Source organism: Elephas maximus, chromosome 4 (genome assembly GCF_024166365.1).
Source record: "Elephas maximus indicus isolate mEleMax1 chromosome 4, mEleMax1 primary haplotype, whole genome shotgun sequence".
Taxonomy (NCBI): domain Eukaryota; kingdom Metazoa; phylum Chordata; class Mammalia; order Proboscidea; family Elephantidae; genus Elephas; species Elephas maximus.
In genome coordinates this window covers 108606125-108622495 of record NC_064822.1, presented here as the reverse complement: position 1 = coordinate 108622495, position 16371 = coordinate 108606125, and the positions used below count along the sequence as shown (strand labels likewise).

Here is a 16371-nt window from a genome sequence, read left to right as displayed (position 1 = left end):
GTGAGTCTTGAGTGGGCAGCAGGCGGCTGTTGCCCCTGTTCCCTCCTTCTCTTCACTGCCTGCTGAGTACCTGCCCCACTCGACTCAGCTGACAGCTCCAAAGACTAAAGTCCTTTTAGGAGGAGGGGGCCTCCAGAAACACAACAGGTTATCTGATCTGGAGGGCAGCACTCAGCTACAGGCCCTGTCTGATGGCTGTCACAAGGACCGATGCATCCCCCTGACACGGCACCACCTCCCAGAGGCCCAGCTCCAAGTGAGCTCTCCCTCCCACAGGAATGGTGGCTGTGCACATCTGGGGACTTTGCCTCTCTGAGGCTTATCACACAGCACAGCTCTCCTTCCACTTCCGGCCTTTCTGGATGCAGGCTGAAGGTTGGGGAGGAGTCAGGACCATCTTCAGGTATCAGTGCACTTGGCTCCCTTAGCCCTTGAGATAAAGTGTGTGGAAGAACCTTGCCAACTCACAGGCATTAGATATATGTGATTAGTGTTCTGATGGAGTTGCCACCCAGGACACCTGTGGTGCTCCGGCCCCTCCAGGAATTATTGGGTGTCAGGGCCTCTGAATGTTAGTTCTTTCCTACACCTGCTTGGGTTAGCATGTAGGCAGAAAGGAGACAAAACAAACGCTTATTCAGCACCTTGGGAATGCTAAGTATTGTCGTGTATGGAAAAACCAGATTCAAATTCAAATCCTCCCTCTACCATTTACTGGCTGTGTCATTTTGGGAAGCAGTCCAAACTTTCTGAGCCACAGTTTACTCCTCTGAAAAATGGGTGCAAGAATTCCTACCTCAAAAGGTTACTGTGAGCACAGGTAAAAGCACATGGTCCAGGGCCTGGTCCAAGGGAGGAGTTCAATAAATAATTTCTCCCTTTTTAGTAGGAAATAGCAGAAGGGTAAGGGATTTCAGAGTTCCTCTTTGCTGGGTTTGTGCTGGAGATTAACTATTAATCCTTCCCCTCCCTCTGTGTTCAAAGATCAGTGTTAGAGACCAGGTCACAACATTAAGCTCGAGGCCACGACCTCAGGGTCTCCCCTCCCTCCACCTACTGCCCCCCACTCCCTAGTGGATAAGTGAGGTTTGATGGCTTGAAGCCTCTACCAATGGCTGTCTCCTGGGTTCAAGCTCAGCAGTAAGGAATGAAGGTGGTCCACAGGAAAGGAGAGATGCTGTGGGTGGAAGCAGTTGGAATGGGGTTAAAGAGAAGGCCAGAGACTCCAGAAATATGAGAGGTGAACACAGAGACATAGGCCAGAGACTCCCAACACAGCTTTATTAACACCCAAGCCAATACCAACAATCTTTCCACCAGTGACTGTGTGAGGTCCCGGGGTGACAGGGACAATGGGACAGGGCCTAAGGTGGGATGTGGGGCTCAGGGCCCCTGAGTTACTCATCACTCAATAAATAACCCAAGATGACACCTCCATGATTCTGCCCATGGCCCTGCAGCCCTCCACCCTGCCTCAGCCGCTGCTCCCGTTGGGACAGGGGGTGCTTCCGTTGCTGTCCTTTGGCCCCGGCAGGGGTTGGCCCATCCGATCCACACACCAGCAGGGACCTCTGCGCTGGCCCTGGGAGGAGCGGCACTGGGGAGAGAAGCACACAGATCAGATGAGGCCTGAAGCTTCCAGCAGAAGAGGTAAAATGGGACCCCTGAGTTGGGCACAAGCCATGGGCCCTTGGGTCTGAGGAACTTCTGAGAGTTCCCTCAGGACAGTGAAGCCCATTGGATTCTCATCCCTTGGTTCCCCTCTTCTCCACTCGCTAAATTATACCCATTCTTCTAGGCCAGAACAGTAGTTCTTCAAGTGTGGTCCCCAAACCAATAGCCTCAGCATCCTCAGGGAACTTGCTAGAAATGCAGATTCTCAGCTCCACTCCAGACTGATACAATCAGAAACTCTGCAACGGGGTCCAGCAATCTGGCATGAACAAGCTCTCCAGGTGATTCCGATGCATCTCAAACTGGAGAACCAGTGAGTCAGGCCAGTCCTTATGCAGTTTAACTCCTCTACTGCACTGTATAGTTGGTTATTCTTTACAGTTTCTATGGGTCTTAAAGTTGTCAGATCCTTAAGGCAGGGGCAGTGTCTTATTTAGGCAACTTTGTAACCACGTCCCCTCTGCCAGCTCCCCCCCTCCCCGCAGAAGCCTTGCACTGGTGGAGCAAGGGCAGCAGAAGAGTGGCCTCACCTGCCGCTTCCGATAGAAGCCTCGATGGTCACAATTAGGCACATAGAGGGTGTGAGACCCTCGGAAGACCTCAGTCTGGAGTTGCTGCAGCACTGAGTCCAGATGTCTTCGGCACGGGCCCTTAGAAAGGGAGGGCAGGCAGCTTAGACCCACCCCAGCCTAACACCACTGCACAGCCCATTGGCCCCACCGGCCAGGCTACCAGGACAGACAATGGACAGAAAGGACAGACAGCTGTGCTTCTGGGCAATGCACACCAGCATTGCCTCTGCCCAAGGGAACAGTCTCAGATGGGAGTCCCCAGGGCCCCCCACCTCTCCTGCTCCCTGGCCGCCTCCAACGCACCATCTCTGTATCTTGTACACCCCCAGGATTAGGCCGAGACGGAGTGGTAGAAGTCCCCAGATTCCTCTCTTGGTCTCTGCGGTTCACGTCCTGTGAGCGGGTGGCCCCTGCTTGGGGTTTGCTGTCCTTATGATTCTCCCCTACAGCCACATGAGGAATGGGGAAAGAAGAGGCTAGAAATGAGGCCAGATGCTGAGAACAGAGCCAAGTGGAGAAGAGCCTTACCCACCCCTGCCTGCTGAAGTGGGATAAAGAGAGTGCCTTGTGGAGTAGTAGAAAAAGTGAGGGGTTAGCACTTGGCTCCGCTGCTAGCTTATCCTGGCCTCGGTTTCATTTTCTCACAAATGGTGATGTTACGCTTCTTGGAAATATCCAAAGAGTAGTTTTAAGGTGTATAAGGAAGACACATTTTGGAAAGCAAAAATTGAAGAACAAATAACAAAACATTTTGCGAAGCAAAAATTGAAGAACCAATAACAAATATTGGTTATTGGGAGGCCTTGGGTTTCTGGTGAGAAGACCTAGCTGTTCCAACAGGGACCAGCAGGGGGTGCGCCAAGCCAGGGAGATGGGGCAGAAGAGCAACAGATGTGGGAGGGGGTCAGCAGGGACCTAAGTGGAATGTGTGTCCCCGATGTGACCCTGTTATGACTCAGCTCACCCCTCCCAGGCCTGAGATGTGGTTACTTCTGGGGCATTGTAGTGGGGCCTCTCCCTTCAGGTCCCCTGTGGCTCAGCCCACTTCAAGCCCAGTAGTCCCAGGAACATGTGGGATTCAGCCCTTAACCAGGGTGGGCTGAAGGGGTAGGTTGCAAAGATGCAAGGAGTGAGGCGCTTCCAACCTACAGGCTGTTCCTGGCTTTGGAGAAAGTTTCAGACCCGGGGTTGAGGGGGCCTGAGAGAACTCAGGGCTGGGTGTGGGGTAAGGAAGTGAGGGCTTGGAATGGCAGTGAGGGGAGCAGGTACATGCTTGAAATTTGCCTCAGCTGTAAAATTAGATCCTTATGACTCCTGGAGAGATCTTCTCTCCTTCTCTGTGCCCAAACACAAGCTCTGCTCAGGTCCGCAGCCCTCAAATCTAGACAGTTGCTCCCATTTGAAGAGCCATTTCCTCTGCAATCCTGGCACCCCACACTCCTCAGACCTTGCCTCTCATTCTGTCCTTTCAGCACCCAACCATGCCTCCCTTCTCTGTCCCACCCAGACCATGCCTTCTAGGAGGACCCCCAGCAGCCTGTACCCAGGCATTTGGGATTGAAAGAAACTCCAAGCGAATTTCCCGTTCCTTCCATTGAATGGAAACCCTGGTGGCATAGTGGTTAAATGCTACGGCTGCTAACCAAAAGGTCGGCAGTTTCAATCCGACAGGCGCTCCTTGGAGGCTCTATGGGGCAGTTCTACTCTGTTCTATAGGGTCGCTATGAGTCGGAATTGACTCCACGCCAGTGGGTTTTTGGTCCACTGAATAGCCAGGAGCTCAAGTGCCTTTAGGGTGGGTGCAGTTTGCATTCCTACCCTCCCCATCTCCCTGACGCCCCCCATCTTTTGGGTGCTGACTCACTTCTGTCCCACCCACCCAGTGACTCAGCCTTCTATTCTCCTCCCTGGGGTAGGGTGAGATGGATGGGGTGGGTGGAGTAGAGGGTTCTGATCAGGTTAAACTCATAACCCTGAGGGGGCAGATGCCCTCTTTCCCCACCTCTAGTCCCCTCCCCCAGGGTTTCCAGGACCTGCCCTCTGTCTCTAGTCCAGTTTGGAACAACTCTGGGCTTGGGGCATCTTCTGTTCTAGACCAGACCGATGTCCAGGTGCTTTGGACACTCTGGTATTGAGAGGAGAAGACATTTCCCAATTGTGCTGGATTTGGGTTCTGGGGCCCCCTTCATTCCCTTTTCAAGAAGATGGGAACAACATCTGGGTCTTTTCCAAAGTGGGGGTCTAGAGCTGAAGGAGCTGGGCCTGCTGGGGCATCTGGGCTGGTCCTGAAACCCTCCATCCCATCTGCCCTTTACGTAAGGGGCATAAAAGAACCGGAGCGCTTAGACATCTTCCTGCTTTATCCCCAGCTTTCTCGGCTGTACCCCAGCCTCCTAGCTGCTCTCTGCACTTGGCGCCCTTGCCAAGTGCTCTCCTATCCCCAAAGGCTCTCCTATCCCGGGGTCGGGAAGGAGGTGTCAACGCCCAGGACCCAGACGTCTGCAGCGCTATTCGCCTCCATCTCTCTCCGGTACCCGGCCGGAAGAGATGCGGGTCTTACGTGGGCGGGGCAGGACGCGGACTCACCCGAGGGCGCGCGGGCCCGGCGGCAGCGGCCCCGGCCCAACAGCAGCGCCCGCAGAGGTGCTTCTTCTTCCTCGGGCGGCTGGCATTGCAGTCCTGGGGCGCAGTTAGGAGTATAGACCCCGCACTGCTCCCCCTCCCTCCGAAGGCAGCCCCCAGCTTCCGCACACTCTTCCGCTGGCAGCTCCCCATCCTCCTCCATGCAGCCCCCTGGACAGCCCGCCTGCGCCCCCTGCCCGCAGCCTGGGCACCGTGCCAAGGCGCCTCCTGGGCGGGCAGCAAGCAGCAGAGTTAGCAGTAGTGGCAGCAGCCTATGGGGGGTCATGGCCAGGTTTTTTGCCCAGTCCACTCCTCCCAGAGCAGGCGAAGCGCAGCTGCTGCCCGCCGCCGCCCCTCTGCCTTAAGTAGCAGCCGGTCAGGGGCCGGGCCCTTTAAGAGCCAGGTGAAGGGGGAGGGGGAATCAGGGGCATTCGCTAAACTGGGTGGGACTGGAGAGGCCCCCCCTCCACCTGGGTCCTCCCAGCTCTTTTCTCCCCCCTCGCTTCTCAGTTTCTGTTTACTTTCCAAATGGCTCTGATTTTTCTTGCTTTGTTCCTGGGAATCTCTCCCGGAATTTGGGAGCTGGACAGCTGGCTGGAGAGACTGTGGGTGGGGAGGGGTGTAGGAAGGGGAGGCCGGGAGTTGGATGAAGAGGAAAACCTGGAATCCAGTCAGCGTGTTTGTGAAGGAAGGTGAAAGGATTGCAGCACTCCGGTGGGGAGGGCGGAGATGGGGGCTAAAAGTGAATTGAGAAGGGATGGTGTGTGGGAATCATGAGAGGGAGTGGGCCAATAGGAAGGCAGAGAGAAAAGACCGGATGAGGGGTAATGGGGCTGGGGGTCTTGGGAGAAACTACTTCTGATGGGAGAAAGTATACCAAGGAGAGGAGGGGCAAAACTGGGGAAGGGGCAAGAGAAAGGATCCCTGAGAAGGGAGTCTGCGGAAAACGGCATGAGTCTCGGATAAGATAATAGAAGGGGCTGGGGAAGTAAGCGATGAAAGGGGAAGAGGCTGGGGAGGAATACACCTTGGATGAACTGTAGGAAACCCTGGCATTTTGAGTCTGCAAGGATTGGGGAGGGTGACCATGCAACGTGAGAGCTGGCTGAGCACCTGGGAGCTGAGGAAAGGGGGGAGTTGACCAGCTGAAATTATGCGGGAGGCGCAAAAGTTTAGTTAGAGGAGCCCGTACTCGGAGGGCTCTTGGGAATAGTGGCTGAGAACAGACCTCACCGGGCCCTCCATCCAGGTCAGCCCTCCCCTCCATTCCTCTCCTCCACATGTCGTCTCCCATCCTCAATTATCATCTATTGGGTTTTCTGGATTCATCAGTCTGTGCTGCCTTTAAAGCGACCACTTTCCTCCTCCAGCCCCAGGGGCAGGGGCAGGGGCAGGGGCAGGGGCAGGGGCAGGGGACAGCTGGGGGGAGCCTCCTCCAGAAGGAGAGCTGGTCCGGGCGTTTCTGTCTGCTGGCTCGCCTGCCTTGGCGTCACTGGTCTGCCTCCCCCGCTCCAGATGGCCCTTCCCCAGGCAGTGCCCCGCCCATCCCCAGCACTCCTAATGGAGCCTCCTCGGAAGAGGACCATTTTCTTCAGCAACCCACACCCTCCCAGCTCTGGGTTATGCAACGGCCATCTCATTCTTTCCTAAAACAAGGGCTCTGGACAGTGACTAAGTTTAAATTCTGGGCCCCCAAGCAAGAATGTCAGCAAGGGCTCCCTGAACTTTTAGATAAATACAAAATAAAAAGAACCTCACTTCCAGCACCTTCCCTGCCCCCAGGGGGAGTATCCTGGGACCCTAGGACCAGTGTTTGGGAAGCTGTGTCTTCCCATAGCCCTGAAATACTGCTGAAGATTGGACCAGGCAGGAGGAGGCAAGTCGCCGGGGCAGGCTCTCCTGTGCCAAGGCTCTTCGACCTCCTGCCCCAAGCTCTGACTCCATGATGGAGAGTCCAGTTCCCGTCCCCAATCCCTTATCACTGTTTGTTTTGCCCTGAGCATGGTTCTGACTAGGACCTTTCTCAGTGTTTCAGTTTGTTGCTCCAATGAGATGGAAAGGTCTGTGGGAAGTTGAAGTTAAGATGGGGAGGAGATGGGAGAGTTCCCTGCAGGATGCCAGTTTGGCTTTTTTAATTTATTTGTCCTCTTCCTTTGTGGGCTACACTGCAGAGAAAGCTCAGAACTCCGCTTGCCTCAAACACCCACCACTGCTTCCTCTCCCCCTATCAACACATCACCAGAAATCATACAAATTCCCTCTCCTCACTGCTCCCACCTGCCCAGTCCCACCCCTCCCTGCAGTCTAAGCTGGGCTGCACAGCCCAGTACCACCCACCACCCAGCATTGCGCTTCCCTTTTTCCCACCCCCCCCCACCCAGCATAGATGTCCAGAGTTAGGTGTCCATCAGTGCTGAACATCACTCTCCTTACAGACTGAGACTCTTGAACTCTGTTTTTCCTCCCTTTGGGATGCCCTCCGTGTCAGTATCCAGGACAGGGAACTGAAGCACATAGTAAGTACTCAGGACAGAGTGTGGGCCGTGGTCCACATGCCTCTAAGACTGTCTGGCCTCTTCCTGAGAGCAGAATTGGCTGAGAAGCTTCTGCCAGGGCTGAGAACAGGCCTCTGCCAGGACTTCCTCCTCCTCTCGCAAGTTACACTCTGTTCTACCGATCCCTTGTGCTCTGCATCCCTCACCCCCAGCCCACCCCTCCAAATCCGTGGCACCCCAGGTGCTGATTTTCTTTTGAGAGCCAGCAGTGGAGGAGAGGGCCTTAGTTGGCCCATTTGAGCTCTGAGTCTCAGAAGAGACAAGTTGGTAGTGCAGCCCACAAACAGAAAGACCAAGAGTGGAGGATCAATGATCACATCGTAAAGCATTTTAGTCTGCTGTGGACTCTGTGGGAACTGTTGTGATAATCTCAGCTGGTCTCTCCAGCCTTTGGTTTCTGTAATCTGATAATAATAACAGCTTACATTATTGAATACTTTCTATATGTCAAGAACTGGGCTAAATACATTTAATCTTCACTATCAGTTTTGCAAAAGAGCCCTGGTAGAGCAGTGGTTAAGAACTCAGCTGCTAACTGAAAGGTTAGGGGTTTGAACCCACCAGCTGCTCCGCAAAGCTGCTCTACTTTCTTAAAGATTAAATCTTGGACAAGGTCATGCAAGCTCCGTAGACACATCCAAACTCCACTCCCTGAGGGACCAAGTTACTGGGCTGAGGGCTGTGAGGACCATGGTCTTAGGAAACATCTAGCTCAACTGGCACATGGTTTATAAAGAAAATGTTCTACATTCTACTCTGGTGAGTAGTGTATGGGGTCTTAAAAGCCTGTGAGCGGCTATCTAGGATACTCCATTGGTCTCATCAGCCCATTTGGAATAAGGGAGGATGAAGAAAAGCAAAGACACAAGGGAAAGATTAGTCCAAAAGACAAATGGACCACAATTATCACAGCCGCCACCAGACTGAGTCCAGCACAACTAGGTGGTGGCTGGTTAACACCACCAGCTGCTCTGACAGGGATCACAATAGCAGGTCCCAGGCAGAGCTTGGGGAAAATGTAGAACAAAATTCTAAATCACATACACACAAAAAGACCAGACTTGCTGATCTGACAGAGACTGGAGAAACCCTGAGAGTACGGCCCCTGGACCCCCTTATAGCTCAGTAAAGAAGTCATTCCTGAGGTTTACCCTTAAGCCAAAGATTAGACAGGCCAATAAAACAAAATGAGACTAAATGGACACACCAGCCCAGAGGCAAGGACTAGAAGGCAGGAGGGGATAGGAAAGCTGGTAATGGGGAACCCAAGGTCGAGAAGGGGAGAGTGTTAACATGTTGTGGGGTTGGTAACCAATGTCAAAAAAACAATATGTGTATTAATAGTTTAATGAGAAACTAGTTTGCTCTGTAAACCTTCATCTAAAGTACAATAAGTGAAGATTAAAAAAACCAAAACCAAACCCAGTGCCGTCGAGTCGATTCCGACTCATAGTGACCCTATAGGTCAGAGTAGAACTGCCCCATAGAGTTTCCGAGGAGCACCTGGCTGATTTAAACCGCTGACCCTTTGGTTAGCAGCCCTAGCACTTAACCACTACGCCCCCAGGGTTTCCAAATAAAGATTACAGCCTTGGAAACCCAATAGGGAAGTTCTGCTTTGTCCTGTAGGGTCACTATGAGGCAGAATCAACTAGGCGGCAATGGGTTTTTTTTTGGGCTATCAGTTTACAAGGTGGGTGCTATTTTTATTTCCATTTCTATATATCAGAGCACTGAGGCTTCAAAAGAGATCATATAGCTAGTAAGTTGTGGAGCAGGGATGTAAACTCAGGTCTAACTTGAGCCCTCTGTGTCCCTCTCTCCTGCCTCTCTGTCATCTTCTTTACTTCACAGCCTCCTAATCATCTTTGGAAATGTTGTTGGAGGTCTCTGTTTAGAAGCATCTGCTTGAATATCTAGGCAAATCCATCTCCAAAAGGTCTGTATCTGCCTCTTCCTGGGTGTGGGTTGTCACTCTCAAGGGATTTTAAACGTGTTTACTCAGACTTGGAAAAGGGCCATTCCACGTGGAATCTATGGTTAAATTCTGAGCCCGTAATGTATGGTCATGGCCAAAATGGCTATTGGAATACTGGGCTTCAGAAAGACAAATATGGGAAATAAACCAGAACACCTTTCTTAAGGTCCTAGTTGAGCCTGCCATTATGTCAAATTCAACACATCTAAAGCAGTGGCATCACTGGAGGGGTGCTGGGGGTGGGGACTGCACTGGGTGACGCTGTCAGATAGAGTGACACCAAAATGACTATTAAAAATCCCTGTAGTTAGTTACAATACAACAAAAACATTTTTCATAAACCCAGCTTACGTGTATCAATATACCTACAAGACTAAAACTCTATGCTAATTTACTCTTTGAATCTTCTAATGCACTCCAGTCAGAGCTGTCATTATTACCCAATTACAATGAGGCTTCCAACCATGTAGTTTCGTCTTTCGGGAGCTACAAGCACACACTGTTGTTTTCATTGCTGCCTGTGTTTTTATAGTCACTGATTCTGTCAAATTTTCTGGTATTTTAGCTACAATATTGTGGTAATTAGCATCTGTGAACCTATATGAATAACATTTTTGAGAATGAGGTAGTAATTAAAGGCAAAGAAGGAGTGATATACGGGAATTACAATTTATGAGTAACACTAGTACAAAAAACATTTAAAAGGATTCTGTATGGTCTGGTATGGGGAGGAGAACCATGAGGGGTGGTGATACCATGAGTTACCACACTGGGTGACACACACCCCAGTATTGCCACTGATCTAAAACCGTACTCATCATCTTCCCCACAAACCATTCCTCTGCTTCCCTGTTTTGGCCAGTGGTCTCATCAGTTTCCCAGTCATCCTTAACTCTTTCTTCTTTCCTCACAAAATCACCTATTCCTGTTGGTCAATCCCTCTTAAAGGTTTCCCCACCTGGCCTTTCAGTTTTTCATTTCTAAATCTATCCTGATGGTCCCAGTTCTCACTGTTTTTCATCTGGACCATAATGATAGCTTCCTACGTACTGCCTGCCCAGTTTTCAGACACTGCTCCTTACTTAAGGAGCCCTGGCAGTGCAGTGGTTAAGCACTCAGCTGCTAACTGGAAGGTTGACCATTTGAATCCATCAGTCACTCCGAGGGAGAAAGATGTGGCAGTCTGCTCCCGTAAAGATTTACAGCCTTGGAAACCCTATGGGGCAGTTCTACTCTGTCCTATAGGGTTGCTATGAGTCGGAAATGACTCGACAGCAACAGGTTTGGTTTTGATTTTTACTCTGTACTTAGACTATTCTTTCTGAAATGAAAATAAAGCATATATCTCCCCTGCTCAGAAACCTTCAATGACTCCCTGTTATCTTCAGTATCAAGTCCAAATCCTTAGATTTTAACTTGCTAGTTTTATAACCCCTATTATTACCTTATAAAAACTACCCTCCCTTGATCAAATATGCTCTTTGAATTCACAACTCTAAACTTTTACTCATGACCACACACTTAGTCTTCCCCTTCTTCTCCAACCATTTATTCTGTAATATTTATTCAAAATTTTAAGCTGTGGTTGAAACTGAGTGAGACTATTTATCCTGATTCCAAGAAGCTCACAGTCTATGGGGAAAACAGGCAGGCATACAGACAATGACACTATATAAGGATAAGAGGGATAAAGAGCCAAATGAACACAGAGGAAGGAGAACTTAAGTTTGCCTGGAAGAATCAGAGAAGGTTTCACAGAGGTGATACTTTGGTTGATTCTTGGAGGAGTAGGTGTTTGTGAGGGAGCAGAATGATGGAAAGAGTTCCAGGTAGTGTCTAATAATCATGTAATGCTGCTCATCATACATCTTTTCTTAACATTGCATGTTTGTCTTTTCCTAGCAGCTTTTCATATGCTGTGTCTTATCTACTTTTAACTGGTTTATGACCTTGTTTAGGACAGGGGCCATGTCCTCTATGTTCCCTCTGCAAAGTGGGGGTAGCAATACCTGCTTTGCAGGACTTTTATGAGTGTTAGGGATAATTCAGCTGATGTATATGGTAGGCACTCAATGTTTCTCTAATGAATGAATGAAGTGCCTAGCAAAGTTCCTGGCTCACAGTGAGGTGTTAACATCATTCTCATTACCTTCTATCTCAATATTTATCAAATGAATTATCCTATTCTGGTTCAAGGCTGTTGTATTTACAGTAGGAACTCTGTGCTTTGGAAGGCCTCATTGTACTGGAAAAGATCCAGCGAAAGTCAATGTTTCAGTGTGGTGGAAGTACCAGCCTGTGAGAGCTAACCAAACAGATGAAGGTGCTCTAATCTGAACAGCAGGCAGAGACATTCAGATTCAACTCCAGTTCACTGAATGCTTATTTATTTTTCTCACAATGTTCCAATATAATCCCTAACTTACAGAGTAGATAAGTAGATAAGAAGGCATATTCAGAGATGCTAAATAACTTGCCAAAGGCCACAGAGCTAGATGGTGAGATCTGCTGAATTCCAAGTTCCATGCTTTTTTTTTTACTGTAACACAGAAACTTTCATGGAGTAGAAAAATATTAAGGGTTTAAATAAGTTAAATACACACTTGTTTACTAAATTTCCTAGCTGTTCGAACTGGCCGTAATTTCTAGAGCCCAAGAGAGGTTGTTTTAAGGCAAGTAAAAGGAAGTGTTGCTTTATGTTGGGGGCAGGGTAAGGAACAAACACAAGAAATATATTATTATGATAAATAGTACAAAATGTAAAAGGAAAGAAATTACAAAAGAGTTAATGAAATTACAGATAAAAGATCCCTTGCAAGTCATGGAAAGACTAGACTTTCACTTCTTCCTGAGCTATGAAAATACCCTAAGCCTTAAAGCCTGAGCTCTTCCCACAGGCAACCTGGCGCTGGGTTCCTACACTTCTGGACAGGCCAGCTGTGCCCTTCCATAGTCTATCCCTGATACAGCTGTTAAGGACAGCATCCTGGGCTGTGGATAAAACATCAGTTGATACAGTAAGTATTACTTTTTTCTCCATAAGTTATAGCCTGAAAGCCTAGAATTTAATGTCAAACAACCAGAGGAAGTTTAGGGAGATAGCAATGAAATTTAACACATCAAAATCAAATATATTCACAATCAATATACAAAAATCAATTGTATTTCTATACACCAGCCACAAACAATTGGAAATTGAAATTAAAAAATAATGTTTACAATAACATTAAAAAATGCATTTCTGGGGGATAAATCTGACAAAAGATTTGCACACTGAAAACTACAAGATGTTCCTGAGAAATTAAAGAAGACCTTTATAAATGGAGTGATATACCATGTTAATGGATCAGAAAAACTCCGTATTGTTAAAAGATCAATTCCCCCTTAAATTAATCAATAGATTCAGTATAATCCCAGCTAAAATCTCAGCAGGCTTTTTTGTAGAAATTGTCAAATTGATTTTCTCATATGGAAATGCAAAGAACCTGGAATAGCCCAAGCCAAGTGGGAGGACTTACACTACCTGATCTCAAAACTTATTATAAAGTACAGTAATCAAACTACTGTAATCAAAACATAAAGATGGATGAATAGATAAATAGAACAGATTGGAGTCCAGAAATAGACCTACACATATGTTGTCAACTGATTTTTGACAAATGTGCAAAGGAAATTCAGTGAGAAAGGATAATCTTTTCAACAAATGCTGATGGAACAATTGGATATCCATATGTTAAAAAAAAAAAAAAAGGACTTTGACCCATACCTAACACCATATTAAAAAATTAAATCAAAATGAACTATAGATCTCAATAAAGATTTTTTTCATTGCATAATCTCAATCTAATCATGAGCACACATCACATAAACCAAAATTGAGGGACATTATACAAAACAACTGGCCTATATTCTCAAAAAAAAAAAAAACAAAAAACTGTCCCAGATTGAAGATTAAGAAGCTATGGCTAGTAAATGTAATGTGTTATCCTGGATTGAATCCTGGACAAGAAAAAGAACATTAGCAGAACAATTGGCGAAATTTTAATAAGGTCTGTAGACTACTTAACAGTATTGTGCCAATGTTAATCTCCTATTTTCAATAATTGTACTGACTGTGTAAGATGTTAAGATTAGGAGAAACTGGGTGGAGGGCATATAGAACTTGTCTTAGGCTGGGTTGTCTAGAGAAGTAAAACCAGTAAAGAGTATAAATATATAGAGAGGGATTTATACCAAGGAAATGGCTCATGCAATTGTAGAGGCTAGAATGTCCCAAGTCTATGGGTCAGGATAGAGGATTCTCCTGATTCACATAGCTGCAGGGGCTGGCAAACCCAAGATCGGCTGGTCAAACAGCAGGGCTCTTGATCACAGGCTATGAAGATCCAAGAATCCCAAGATCAGCAGGCAAGACAGCAGGTAAGCTGCTAGTTCAAGTCCTAAGAACTGGAGGTCAGATGAGCAAGCAAGAGCCAGCTGTAGGATCCAGAGCAAGCAAAAGCCCACAAGTCTTGCCAGAAAGTCTATTATATATTCAATGCAGGCCACATCCCCAAGGAAATTCCATTTCAACTGATTGGCTACTTATAGCAGATCCCATCATGGAGGTAATCAGATTATATGAAATCTCATCATGGAAGTGATCACATCATCATATGACTGCCAAACTACATCATAACTGCCAAACCACTGAGAATCATGGCCCAGACACATAAGCTTAATGATCACAGAACTCATGTACTATTATTGCAAGTCAAAAATTATTTAAAAATAAAAGCTAAAAAGAAAAAAAAGGAATCACAGACCTAAATGTAAAACCATAAAACTTCTAGAAGAGAACACAGCAGAAAATCTTTGAGATCACAGGTGAGGCAAAGATTTCTTAAATACATTACCAAATAATGATACAATATCAAAAATCAACAAATCAAACATCTTCACGATTAAGAACTTTCTTTGAAAGACACTTAAGAAAATGCAAAGACAAGCCACAGACTGGAAGAAAACATTTGTAAATCACATATCTGATAAAGGACTTGAATCTAGAAAACATAAAGAAGTCTCAAAATTCAATATTAAGAAACAACCCAATTCTAAATGGGCAAACAATTTGGACAGACACTGTCTTGGATTATGTCCCCCCAAAAATGTGTGTATCAACTTGGTTAGGTCATGATTCCCAGTACTCTGTGGTTGTCCTCCATTTTGTGACTGTAATTTTATGTTAAAGAGGATTAGGGTGGGATTGTAACACCACCTTTACCCAGGTCACATCCCTGATCCAATGTAAAGAGAGTTTCCCTGGGGTGTGGCCTGCACCACCTTTTATCTCTCAAGAGATAATAAGGAGAAAGAAGCAAGCAGAGTTTGTGACTTCATACCACCAAGAAAACAGCACCGGGAGCACAGCGCATCCTTTGGACCTGAGGTTCCTGTGCTGAGATGCTCCCAGACCAAGGGAAGACTGATGACAAGGACCTAACTCCAGAGCAGACAGAAAGGGAGAAAAAGCCTTCCTCTGGAGCCTGTGCCCTGAATTCGGACTTCTAGCCTACTGGACTGTGAGAGCATAAACTTGTCTTTGTTAAAGCCATTCACTTGTGGTATTTCTGTTACAGCAGCACTAGATGACTAAGACAGACACTTCACCAAAGAAGATAGATGGATGGCAAACGAGCATGTGAAAAGATGCTCAACATCATTAGTCACCAGGGAAGGACAAATTAAAACCTCAATGAAACACCACTACATGACTATTAAAAATGGCTAAAATTAAAAAGAGTGACCATACCAAGTGTTGGTTAGGATGTAAAACAACTGCAACTTTCATACACTGCTGATGGGAATGCAAAATGATATACCACTTCAGATACACCACTTCAGAGAACAGTGTCTTAGGCTGGATTCTCTAGGGAATCAAAACCAGTGAAGCATATATGTATGTGTATATGTATATATGCATATATACATATACACATATATATATTGGCATCCTGGTGGCACAGTGGTTAAGAGCATGGTTGCCAACCAAAATGTTGGCAGTTTGAATCCACTAGCTGCTCCTTGGAAACCCTATGGGGCAATTCTACTCTGTCCTATAGTGTTGCTAGGAGTCGGAACGGACTCAACGGCACATAACAACAACATAGAGAGAGAGAAAAAGAGATTTTTCTCAAGAAAATGGCTGACATAGTTGCAGAAGCTGGCAAGTCCCAAGTCTGTGGATCAGGTATCAGGCTGGAGGCTTCTGACTCACATAGCTGCAGGGGCTGACAAACCCAAGATCAGCAGTTCAGGTGGCAGGCTGCTGGCTCACAGGCTGTAAATCTCAAGATCAGTAGGCATTACAGCAGGCCACTGGCTCAAGTCCCAAGAACCAGAGATCAGATGATAATAAACTGGTTACAGGATCCAAAGCAAGGAAAAGCTGGCGAGCCTTGCCGGAATGTCCATATATATTGGATGCAGGCCACACCCCTGCGGAAACTCCCCCTACAACTGATTGGCTGATCACATCAGAGCACATCCTAGAGGTGATTACATTATATCACAGAATGGAGGATAACTACATCATTACATAACTCCCAGATGCATCATTACATAACTGCCAAGGTACATCATTACACAACTGCCAAACTGCATTATTACATAATTGCTAAATGAAAATCATGGCCCAGCCAAATTGATACTCGATCTTAACTCTTACAGGCATAAGGCGTAACCAAAGTAGGCGTATATTTACCATGTGACCCAGCCATTTCACTCCTAGGTACGTACCCAAGAGAAAATGAAATATATGTCTATGCAAAGACTTGTACATTAATATTCATAGCCAAAAATTGGAAACAGCCAACTGTCCATTGACAGGTGAATAGATGAACTGTGGTATATTCAAACAGTGGCATACTATTGTTTCAATGAACTATTGAAACAAACAACAACATGGATGAATTTCAAAATAATTATGCAA

At 47.1% G+C, this 16371-nt stretch overlaps 1 protein-coding gene across 1 annotated transcript; it reads right to left on the bottom strand.

Annotated features, from left to right (window-relative positions):
- Nucleotides 1-1238: 1238 nt before the first annotated feature.
- Nucleotides 1239-5399, bottom strand: IGFBP6 (insulin like growth factor binding protein 6). Its single transcript, XM_049883237.1, has 4 exons — nucleotides 4833-5399; nucleotides 2550-2689; nucleotides 2205-2324; nucleotides 1239-1597 (listed from the first exon to the last, which is right to left on the bottom strand). The coding sequence occupies exons 1-4, from the start codon at nucleotides 5152-5154 to the stop codon at nucleotides 1475-1477; spliced, it is 705 nt and encodes a 234-aa protein (XP_049739194.1). The 5' UTR covers nucleotides 5155-5399; the 3' UTR covers nucleotides 1239-1474.
- Between the last annotated feature and the right edge of the window lie 10972 nt (nucleotides 5400-16371).

Excerpts from the sequence above, each read along its gene's own strand:
- IGFBP6 (XM_049883237.1), bottom strand. The coding sequence starts at position 5,154 with ATGACCCCCCATAGGCTGCTGCCACTACTGCTAACTCTGCTGCTTGCT. Across the intron at positions 2,690-4,832 it reads CCGGGCCCGCGCGCCCTCGG|GGGAGAATCATAAGGACAGC; the intron begins GTGAGTCCGCGT and ends ATGTGGCTGTAG. Across the intron at positions 1,598-2,204 it reads GCTTCTATCGGAAGCGGCAG|TGCCGCTCCTCCCAGGGCCA; the intron begins GTGAGGCCACTC and ends TTCTCTCCCCAG.